This window comes from Sinohyriopsis cumingii, chromosome 1, assembly GCF_028554795.1.
Source record: "Sinohyriopsis cumingii isolate HCF-2022 chromosome 1, ASM2855479v2, whole genome shotgun sequence".
Taxonomy (NCBI): Eukaryota; Metazoa; Mollusca; class Bivalvia; order Unionida; family Unionidae; genus Sinohyriopsis; species Sinohyriopsis cumingii.
In genome coordinates, this window is record NC_142961.1 from 119821725 (window position 1) to 119834734 (window position 13010).

A 13010-nucleotide genomic window follows, 5' to 3' on the forward strand; every position below is an offset into this window, starting at 1 on the left:
ATTACACATATAGCAGATGCTATTGAACATCTTGATCCAGTTGGTAAAATAATTATTTCGAAATGGACATGTCCAAATGAAACGCACATGTTTTGAAGGATAATACATTGATAGGTACAAACCAAGAGGAGAGTAAGTTGACAAGACAATATTCTAGAATCAAAAACATAAAATAATCATGACAGAACTGCAGAATCACATCAGTGATCGTGAAGATTGCAGTTGTTCAAAATGTATTTATTGAGATATTAATTACTGCCTCCCAGAGCAGTATACGTTTTGCAAACTTTTAATGTGATAAATACCCAAAACATGGCTGTAGGTAAGCAGTGTGATAACTGCCTTAGAGACGGACATGGATAAAACTGAAATATCTTCTAGGTGTTACAATACGCTGCATGTGAATCTCCAATATCAACAACAAGACTTAAGCATCTAGAAAAATAAAAAATGACTAAGGCATTTAAATGTTAGTTGACGACAATACAGCTGGTGCAACAACGTTGGAGATAAACGGGCGGCTAATGTCAATACATAATCGTAGTTACCAAACAAAAGAACACAATATTATAGCAGAGCTAGCCAGAAGGACGGATAACAACCAACAAAAGCACAAAATATGTGTGATTCAATTTATATAAACATCAACAACAAAAAAATATGACTATGTCAGCTACAAAATCACAAAATATATGTTATTCAGTTTATGATAAGATCTAAAATAGGGACTTATGATTTATATATTGCTAATTTGTGTGAGAAAAATATAAACGTTAATGTCAGCCAAATTTAAATATTACAATTGATGTTTTTATTTGATGCACAAAGACTAGCCTTACACTTTCGCCCCAATTAGCCAAATACTGCATTTTACCGAACCATTTGCGAACATCGAGATGTTCGCATAACACATAATTGAAGAGATAAGCAAAGTTATAGCTCAATATCATACAAAAATTCTTCTCTCAAAAATACTAAGATATTGGATGGGTTCTGGAGTTCAGTCTAGATCCATTGATTAACCCATTGGTATCTTTGAATTAAAACACTATCGCTTTTGGTGTTTTCCCTCAACATATTATATCCCTTTTCCTCCTGTGACAAACCTCACATTATCGTCATAAATAGGCCGATTACGTCAACTTTCGATATTGTGTTTCGACACTTTTGTTTTACATATAACTGAAATGGATACAAGAGATAAGAAAATATATGACCAATTTCCATAACATTTTATTTAAGAAACCACGTGTTTCATTGGTCAAACAAAGGCCGCAGCTCAATCCATGTTATCTACTCAATATATACTCCAAGAAGCTAATTAGAGCTAACATTTTAATGATGACTCAGTTGTTAAAAAAAGGTACTTACAATCCATATTAAGGACGATCAACATGCCTTGTGATTTTAAGTTACAAACTTGTATTATATTATGATATAATGGTACGAAATGTAAAAGTCCTTTAGCATAATGTCTTCAATCATTGCCTCTCATGTACACCGATTATACTAAACTGAGCTGTCATGTCACTTAGCAACGTCTGTGCACAAGTACATTGCCCATATATTGTGATATCACTCTCTTAAAAAAGATGGGACATGGGTTATCAGTGGTTAAAATAAGACACAGTCAAACGTCCATCTGAATATCAACGCTAAACAATTTAATTTTTAATTACTGAAGGTTTATAACATTTGTCAGCTTATGCTAAATATTAGTGCAAAGGAAGTCGTCAAAGATACGTAGTAATTATTGACAGTGATATATATGTGGTCATTAGAAATTTAAAACTAGCATAACCAGCACTTCATGATGATATCTTGTTCTAAAACATATATCAATATAGCCACAAAGATAGAAATTTATGTTTGTGTGGGACAAAATGTCAAGCATTTTATATAACGCTCCTGACGTGGATTAAGACGAGAAAGAAATGGGTTGAAGTACAAATAAACAACTTTGCAGCTTTATTTACCATAAACAAAATATATTTATTTATACGGATAGCATTTGTTACCAATTATACTTTACAAGTATACAGTACTCTCATGGAATAAGACGGAAACTATAGTTTGAAGACAGAAAATGAAGCTCTATTCATATATATTTTTCCAGACGTGGATGAATGCAAACATGGAGACAGTTATTGTAACAACAACGGAAAATGCATAAATACTCAAGGAAGTTTCAGCTGCGATTGCTATGGAGGTTTCACTGGAAAACATTGTGAAACAGGTGTTATTTTGTCTTTATGCAAACCTTTTTGAGTTAGTTTGAAGTAGTTTCTGGTTGAAGAAAATACGTCTCTGTTGAATTGCAGACGTATAAATATATAAACATATAGACATCTGAATTGCAATTAATTAAATCGATATAAACCAGTTGATACGGAAGACAATATTTCTTTTTGATCTTTAATCAATTGAAAAGGCTTTATGTGAGAACATTTAAGGTATCCCCTCTTATTTGACTTATACGTTATTAGTGAATTCATTTAGAGCTAAATATTTTCACATAAATAACATTCCATGACTATATTGGGTTAGAAGTGATATCTTTGAAGTAGGAAGCTAAATCAATCGTGCTCAGAAACCTACGATTGTATCTAAAGTGGTCTCGACTTCTGGAAATTTAAAATACTGAGACAAATATGTCATACTAGACATAATATATTTATGAAACATTTCATTGTTAGTTTGCATTATTTTGTGTAATATTTCCTAGTTTTACTATTTAGTTTATCTCCTTGTGTTATTCCTATTTTTATCTTTTCTTTGACTTGTTTAATATTATGTACGGCTAAATCCATGTATTTGATAATGTAGGAAGAAGAAGAGGGTCTATTAAATTATCCTTCTATCTCAAGCGAAACAAAACAATTATATCTCTTAATGTGAAGTTCAAAATAATGTTTATGAAAGTACATTCCTAGTCTGGCAAGGTACGTAAATTTGTAATATTTATCTAAGATAAAACCGCATAAATGTAAAAAATATCAGAGAAGACACACATGATCGATTATGTATTATTTGATACAAATAACAATGGTTATTATACTTTCTTAATGGATGCTTTTCCTGCCAAACTAAAATCAGATATTTATAAATATGATTAATAGAAAGATGATGGATACATATAAATAGCGTTGATAACTATTAAGTCTATTTAGCAAATAAATTTGGAATTGATTTATGACATTAAACAACACCAAATCAAGGTAATCTCAAATGCAGAAAAGTTTGAAGTGTCATTTAATTTCTTTGCAAATATGCAGCAGTCTGCAATCATGGACTTGAAAATGATTTTGTGAATAGATGTACACCTTTTGAACGATTTTAATTGTTTTCCTTTTCCTGAAGTGTAATTTTTGTAAATAGGATGAAAGAGACTTCATTGCTGTGCAACGTATTCTAAAGAACAATTATATGAATCGTTAAGGGATAGCTATGCTACTAATGTGTAAATGAGGCCAATATAAATTTAAATAAGAGTACCCCGAATGAATTTAAGCGGAATTCTGAATTAATTCTAATTTGGAATGCATTTATGTCCGAATAATATGACATAGTATTTACGTAAAAATAGTGCTCGCATATGTTAATAGCATAATCCAAAACGTCATTGAAAACGTTCAAAATAAATCTAAAATATTGATTTAGTCCTAAAATCAAGTAGCACATTGTAATTACATTTAAAAATTTAAATACAAAATCCTCTCAAATTAAAACTGGGACAACTAAAAATAATCACACTAGTAATGATGAGACGATATGGAATGAGTAACTTTGTTTATGACTACCTTTATATACAAAATTAAATATAATGTCAGCAAGAGGGGGAGGGCAATGTTCCAATAAAATTCATTTACATAATATTTTACGTTCTAAACAAGGTCAGGTCCCTTACTAAACATTTAGAAAAGAACGTGTAAAACATAGGAAGAGCAGGTATCTCTCATGGATATTACCCATTTCCTTGATTCGGATCCAAGCAAAAATGTTTACCACCATAACAACGGGACGATATTTTCTTTAATAAATATTTTTAAACGAAATGTCGTTAAAACTTTGATGTAATTTTACACTAGTCGGACTTCATTTTGAGGGCATTAACGGTTATATAATCTATTAATGGACATTTTATAATCTTCGAAGTCGGATATGATTGGAATATTATTTTAATCGTACTTAATAGCCTCTCCGTTTGAACAGAAAACATGAATACCCACCACTTGAAGACTAGAATTATTATATAACGTGAAAGCTAAACAAATGAATCGTTCATATTACAGACGTTAAAGAAGGTAATGCTAACGCCATGGAATTATGAATTTTCAGACCATACGTATGTCGTTAGAATGCCCGACAAAAACGATATCAACATATCAACTGAACCTTTAGAACCAATACTTAAAATTCAATAGGACTAGGATACGACCCTAATCATAATAATTGCAATTAATACTTTTAGATTATTGAAAATATCACAATTGCTGGGAAATGGTAGTTTTCTTTTTCATTCGGAATGTCTTCACGTTGTTTCATATTAATATTTATTTCAGTATTTCTTCGTGTATTTGTTGAACATTATGTGCACCATTTTTAATGCCTGCACCATGTATCATATAGAACACATAGGAATATAATATTCGTGGTATGTATTTCATTTTAATGAATATATGCATAAAATAATTTAAGCAATACAGTGCATGGATCTAATGGCACCAACTCATGGCAATCTCAGATATGAAAATGGGATTGAGGGGAAGAGAAAGACATTCAATTCGACAGTTCTGATGACATGTGCTAAGGGATACCAATCATTTGGAGACACACTTCTGCGTTGCCTTGAGTCTGGATTATGGAACGGATCTCTTGGACGTTGCACTGGTAAATGCAGTCGTTTTATAATTTCATAATGCTTCGGGTTCCTATCAGTATCAAAATGATCCAAAAAGGAAATGTATAGAATAAATAATATTTTGTTTGAAATAAAATATTTGTGATTCGTTGAAAATGAAAAGAATTGTCGTAATATTCTACGCAGTTCACCCAACACTAAATTTTAGTTTCCTTTTGGTCCAATCGTCACCCAACCGATCCGAAAAAGGAATAATTCTTAAGTACTCGTTTAGAAATCTATTAGAAGCGAAAATTAATTCTTCAAAAGCAAATGCCTAGCATATATGTCACCAACACATTTATTGTCGTACCGAAATAAAGGAACACATAAACCTTAATGCCCACAATGCAACTATATTTGTTTTCTTTTATCAAACAAAGGATCCTAACTCCCACAATGCAGATCATGTTAGAAAACAAGGTTGATAAATCAGCCGGAAAATACATTATTTTAATTTTGCACTGACTTAACCCCCACCCCGTACCTTAGCAGTAACGAAGTATCTTGCGTATGCTCTTATCAGATGCAATTTTGTAGCATCGTTAAATTAGAAACTGGTCGCATAGACCTTACGAAGTCATATAAAGCAATCCATGCAATGTACATTTTGTTACTACTTTATGGGCTTAAACTAAATAACACAAAGAACAATCAAGAACAAATTCAAGAAACAACTTACTTATCTTAAATGCAAATTTAAACTTTAAAACGAACTTACTCTATTCTGAATTAATCTCAAATAGTCATAATAGCTATAGCGGAAGTACAACACTATATAGGTACTCCGAATGCATTCTAGCGGAATTCCGAATTAATTCCAATTTAGAACGTGTTTATGTGCAAAAAATCTGATATAATGTTGACTTAATAATAGTGCTACCATATTTAGATGGCATAATCCAAAACCGCATTGAATACGTTCAAAAAATATAAAACATTGCTTTAGACATACAATCAAAGAGCACATTGTAATTACAGTAAATATTTCAAATAAATAAATCCTCTCAAATTAAAACCGGGAAAACTAAACTGATACCAGTAAGACTGATGATACTGTAATTGTATTTGTTATTGAAGAATAACTGCAGAAGGCGTTCTATACTATTTATAAAATACAAGACTTCAAATACAGCTCGTAAGGCTGCCCTGAGGATATATTTCCCACAGAACTTAAAACCTCGTGAATGTATAACATAAACCCATAAAGCAACTGTTGGTGTTTAATATCTGATTACTTTTGCTGTCAAGTGATATTTCAAAGCTAATTAAATTAAGGCTTACACTACATCTCTCCTCCTTGGACGTTTACATTAAAACGAAACATGATCTGTTAACCACATTTCTAAACAAGCTACATCAGCTTCAATTTTACAAGTTTAGTCTCTCAGGTGGTTTTCACAATCTTCCCGAACACGTGAAATATCCGTTTGGACTAGCTGGCACTGCTTCGCTTTCATCTGAGTCATTCAATGTATCAGTGTTTCATAGTCACTTTTATAGGTTCCGATAATGTAGTAGGCATGGCAATTAAATTTCTCCTATTATGCAACCATTTTCGTCAACAACGTGTCCAATAAACCTAATGGATCGTCTGGAAAATTCACGTTTCAGCGTTCAAAGCGATCCCGGCTTTTGAATTGATTTCATGACAATTTCTAGTCTTTCGTCATGCTGTTTTTGATTTTCCGCAAAAACAAGAACATCGTCCGTGTGACAGAGTGTTCCGTCATGTCGCTGCAGAGTATCTGACATCCTTTTCTGAAACAAATTCAGGCGCGGAACTGATTCCGAAAGGAAGGTGATTCAAATAAAACCTACCAAAAGGAGTAATGAAAGTTGTAAAGCGACGTGAATTTTCTGACAGGTTTATCTGCCAAAAGCCGTAGTTTGCATCAAGTTTGGTTAAATACTTTGCACCTGATAGTTTTGCAAGGGAATATTCAACTGATGGTAGTGGGTGGTTCTATCTTTTAACTATTCTTTCAGTTTTGTTAGATCCACGCAAATTCTACCGTTTGGTTTCGGAAAGACAACCATTGCCGCGCACCACTCAGTGGACTCATCTACCTTTGAAATAACACGCATTTTTTCCATTCTATCCAACTCCTCTTGAACTTTATTCAATAAAGGGATATGAACCTTTCTTGGGGTAGGTAAGGCATAAGGTTTGGCATTTTTGTTCCAGAGTTATGTTATATACCCATTTTGTTTTCCTTAGAATTTTAGGCAAATTTAGATATTTCTCGTGATAATCCCTATCTAAATTTATAGATTTATCATGAATTTTACTTGCATTTTGTGAGTTTTTATCTGAGACATTTACTCAAGATATATTTACCTGTTCAATAATATTGAGAGCCCGAATCGCGGGCGTGCGTAAAAGTGCCTGATTCAGTCGCTTTTCAACAAATATGTCTTGTACACTAAACGCATTGTTTGATTCCGGTCCACATGTAAATTTACCCAGCACTTTAAGTTCAGAGTTTCCAGGCCCATACAGTTTTTGGTCTCCGATGTTTTGTAAATCCCTCTCAGGAATTACAGTCACATCAGCTGCACTATTGACAGACAGCGTTTTGCGTAGTGTCCTCTTTTCTTACACTTGTGGTATTCTGCTTCTTTTTCTGTACATTGGTCTCGAGAATGATTAACTTTCTTTCCACATATCATGCATCCTCTTCTGCTGTCATCATTTTTTTAAACATTTAAGATTCTATGTTGTTGTTTCCCATATTTCAGTGAAGACGATTTTGCTGAATCCATTTCAGTCATTAGTTCTCCACTTGCTCGTATAGTTGTTCGTTGCTTTTTCACATCTTCATATTGTCGAGCTTGACTGACGGTACACTCTAGAGTTAGATTCACATCTAACTGCAATTTTTCTCACAGTTTTGAATCTCGCAGTCCAACTACGAGTCGATCTCTGATCATTTCATCATATAGCGGCCCGAAATTACATCTATCTGCTAACACGTAGATAGCTGTAGCAAAACTGTCCACTATTTTCCCTCTTCCTGTTTTCTTTGATTAAATGTTGCCCTTTCAAAAATTACATTCCTTTTTGGAATGAAATAGCACACGAACCTATCTGTCACGGGCTTCCACTTATTTTGATCTTCCTCTGTCAGGTTGAACGAAGACCAGATTTAATCAGCCTCACTTCCCATGGAATAAATCAAGGTATTCACCTGAATTTCTTCCTCTTTTTAACCAGGTCCAGACGCTTGACGAAAGCGTTCAAAACGCTGAAACCACTTTTCCCAAGTTTCAGGTCTCGAAAAGTAAAATTTGTCCGGATTTGTAAATTGAAATGAGGCCACTTGCAACTCTGATAATTTTAATCCTGTGCTTTTACTGCTGCCACCATGTAATGTTATTTGCTATTGAAGAATAACTGCAGAAGGCATTCTATACTATTTATTAAATACAAGACATCAATACAACTTGGAAGGGGAGTAAATACTGCCCCGAGAGTATATTTCCCATGTAACTTAAACCCTTAAAACACGGCATGTGTAACTTTGTCAATAATTACCTTTCTATACAAAATAAAATATAAAAACAGCAACTGGTGGACAGTCATTTTCCCTATCATTTCGTTTGCAGAATATTTTACGTTTTAAAAAAGATCAGGTATCTTACTAAACATGTAGCAAAGAACGTGTAAAAGATTAGGGAGAGCAGGTATTTCCCCTGGATATTAGCCATGTCCTTGACTCGGATCCAAGTAAACACGTTTACCTCCAAGTAGTAATCTTAACATATAATCTACAATCATACACGTATATTAGCTATATAATATAATGCATCCAGAAACGACACTAGTCAAGTAGTCAAAATCTCATAAACTCAAATATGGATAAAGTTGATTAACACAATGCAAATTAAAAATACATAACCAAAGACATGAACAAAATCCAAGACATAATACAGATAAAATATGCATACCAAATTATAATGTTCTTTTGTCTACGTCTGCAAATGTAATACCCATATTTCAAAGTTAATAATTGTCATCTCACTGACAACTGACAACTATATTCATCATGCACACAGCTATTATTTGATCAAATGATCATGGTTGGGTGTTTATCGATTTGTAAATTTATCTCATCACTCACAAATGTTAACTTTGTGAGTGATTAGATCAAATGTACACATCGATAAATACCCAGCCATGATAATTTAATACTTATAATTCCAATTCCTTTCTTTCGTCAAATCCACTTATTCCATCAACAATGCATTCCAATTTATGTTGCGCGTACTTTCTTTTCATTCGCCGCTTCACATCGCTCCATAATACATAACCCGTACAGAATCACACGAACATATTGACTACTGTCACAGTTACGTTTATTCAGAAACTTTATATTTTGCATCATGGGCGATGTCTACGATGGTTTCAACACATTTAGTTTATTTACAACAGTCTTGTTCAATTTTCGTATCGTCTGCTACGTCAGATGACCATGACCTTATATAATAAAAGCTAATACGAAACGAACAAGTGTGCTAGATTAAATTTCCAATCAAACCTGAAATAACATTACATTTTATCAATGAACAACATGGAAATACGAAAACGATGATGATATCGCTTACTAACATAAAGAAAACAATTAAATAAATTGTATAAATGATTAACATTTTATATCATTCTCAACAGCGTTAATGCTTGTGAAGACCCGTTCAGAGATATAATGTCAAATGAAATTTAACTACTGTCACATTTACGTTTATTCTACAACTTCATACTTCACATTTTTAAATTCAGTATCTCCTAAACAGGAATAAGATGTTATATCTTTTTCATCACCGCTAACACTTGACAAGACCCTTTCAGTTATCTATATGCAATTGAATGTGCAGTTGTTAAATGTAGAGTTGCTCGCACAACCAGCCATGTTTTGTTTAGTTGCATAGTTGAGTGCTGGAGTGCTGGAAGGAATTAATGACTACAGATCCAAAGTAATTTAAATTAGCGAAACAATCACATTTATGGATTATTATATACATTTTGTAACGGTGTTAAGTCAAATTGGTGGAGATGTTAGTTTTACTATTTATAAACCTTATGATGTCTTTGAATAATGGTCTCATAAATATTTGTTTTTAGTTTTGTGTATGTTGTAGTATTTATCATAGAGATAACAGCCGCACACGTTTCGTAAATAAGCGAACAAATTTAAAATAAAAAATAAAACAATACCATTGAAAACGCCAATGCCCCATTTTATGTTTCGTTTAGTAGCCTCTGAGTATTGATTTATTTCAATAGATTTTAAGTTCTTTTCAGATAATTTCTCGAATCTTGGTTTATATCCCTCAGCGGCCTCAAACATAACCGGCCCAGTTCCCATGCTGTTATTGTTGTTGTTGTGTATGGCTAGGCTAAGTGAGCTCATCGGGTGCTGTGTGATTGAATTTTTAATCTTTGGTTGTTCTGTTTCATTTTCAGCGCTTGTAACATCTATCGCATTATTGTCAAATCCATCTTCATCTGTTTCAATCGCTCCTATTATTTCTTTTAACTCCTTGTCATCTAATTGTTCAAAAATTCCGCTGAAAATTGCAAAATAACCGTAATCGGCCATTTTGCGTGACTATATAGTAAACGAACGCCAAATTGTAAAATATGCATTTCAATCAAAGAATATTTGAAAAAAATATTAAAAAAACGGTATAATATATATAATTATTTTTAGAATACAACATTTAAAAGATGAGTCAGTAGTATTACAATTATGGGTCTGCATTGTTTAGGTATATTTAAAAAAGTATAAAAAACGAAAATAGTCTCAGAATTTATCGATGGGTAAAATTTTCAAATCAATATGAGATGATTGTTTACAGCCAATCGTATTGCAGAAACTCCGTTTCATTTATAAACAAATTGGAATTATTGTTAATTGGAAATAATATATCTATAGTTAAAAAGTAGTGAACTTACCCTTGTGCAACGCAATTCAGCACCCCAGTTCGTAAAGAAATGGCAAAGACATATAAGGAAAATATGTAATGCTGTATGTAATTTGAGATGAATCACGATTTAAATTATGTATTGGAATTACAAAGTGCTGATATAATTGTTTGACCTACACAATATTTTGGGATCATTTTTAGATAATAAATAAAACCGTATACGATTACAAAAGAAAACTCCGTGAAATTACATATCATAAACATGCTAACAATAATAACGGAAGCAAACATTATTAAGTTGAAATGCTTATTACATCAGCATTTTCTTGAACCGGATGTATTCGGAAAGTTCATTCTTTAGGACGTGTGATGTAAGTTTCAGGATTACTTTGGATTTAACTCACAATACTGGAAGTTCCTCCTAAATTCTCCATTTTATCACCTAGAAAATTAAAATATTTGTTACGTTTTATTAAATTGTTTGGTTTTTCTTATTTCAGTTAGTTGATCCTTATTTTAGGGTCAAAACAATGGCACGATATTTTTTTAATAAAAATTGTTTCAACAAAATGTCAAATCTTTGATGTAAGTTTACAATAATAGGAATTCATTTTGTTGACATTAACAGATGTATAATCTATTAATGGACATTTTATAATCTTCCACGTTGGGTACGATTTGAAGACTAGAATTATTATATAATGTATAGCTGAACAAATGGATAGTTAATAATACAGACGTTAACGAAGGTAATAATAACACCATGTAAATTATGCATTTTCAGATACACACGTCTATCGTTAGAATACCCCACAAAAACGATATGAACATATCAGCTGGACCTTTGGAACCAATACTTAAAATGAAACAGGACTAGGATACGACCCTAATCATAATGATTGCAATTAAAACCTGTAAATTATTACAAACATCACAATTGTGCAGGTGCAACACTATAGAGTACTCCGAATGTAATGAAGGGGAATTCTGAATTAATTCCAATTTGGAATGAGTTTATGTGTGGTCATTATAAACTCAAACTTCGCATGACCAGCACTTCATGATGATATCTTCGTACTAAAATATATGTTAATATTGCCAAAAAGATAGAAATGTATGGTAATTTGGGACAAGATGTCAAGCAATACCTACTCATGAGACGATCCTGAGGTGGATTAAGTCTGGAACGTATGGGTCGAAGTACAAATAAGCAACTTTGCAGCTTTATTCACCAAATGCAAAAATATATTAATTTGTACGGATAACATTAATTACCAACTATACTTTGCAAGTATACAGCAGTCTCAAGATATAAGACAGGAAACATAGCTTGAAGACAGAAAATGAAGCTGTATTTATATTTGTTCTTCCAGACGTAGATGAATGCCGACATGGGAACAGTTTTTATAACAACAGTGGAAAATGCTATAATACTCAAGGAAGTTTCAGATGCGATTGCTATAGAGGTTTCACTGGAACAAATTGTGAAACAGGTATTATTTTCTCTTTCTGCAAACCTTTTTGAGTTAGTTTGAAGTAGTTTCTGGTTAAAGAAAATACGTCTCTGTTGAATTACAGACGTATAAATATATAAACATATAGACATCTGAATTGCAATTAATTAAATCGATATAAACCAGTTGATATGGAAGACAATATTTGTTCTTGATCTTTAATCAATTAAAAAGGCTTCATGTGAGAACATTTAAGGTATCCCCTCTTATTTGACTTATACGTTATTAGTGAATTTATTTAGAGCTAAATATTTTCACATAAATAACATTCCATGACTACTTTGGGTTAGAAGCGATATCTTTGAAATAGGAAGCTACACATCAACCATATTCAAAAATCGACGCGAATATCTAAAGTGGTCTCGATGACGTTTGGAATCAACACATGTCGATAAAAACATGTCATACTAGAAAAAATGTATTTAAGAAACATTTCATTGTTTGTTTGCATTATTTTGTGTAACATTTCCTACTTTTACCATTTAGTTGATCTCCTTGTGTTATTCATATTTGTATCTATTCTTTGATGTGTTAAATCTTATGTAATTGCTAAATCCCTGTCTTTTATAATGTAGGAAGAGGAAGAGGGTCTATTAAATTATCCTTCTATCTCAAGCGAAACAAAACAATTATATCTCTTAATGTGAAGTTCAAAATAATGTTTACGA

At 32.3% G+C, this 13010-nt stretch overlaps 1 protein-coding gene across 1 annotated transcript in view; it reads left to right on the forward strand.

Annotated features, from left to right (window-relative positions):
- Positions 1-312: 312 nt before the first annotated feature.
- Positions 313-13010, forward strand: part of LOC149807741 (P-selectin-like) — a 75464-nt gene continuing 62766 nt past the window's right edge. Inside the window, exons 1-3 of the mRNA XM_089959839.1 lie at positions 313-322; positions 2117-2236; positions 4699-4890. Of these exons, the coding sequence (XP_089815965.1) occupies positions 313-322; positions 2117-2236; positions 4699-4890 (322 nt within the window). The remainder of the gene's footprint in view (positions 323-2116; positions 2237-4698; positions 4891-13010) is intronic.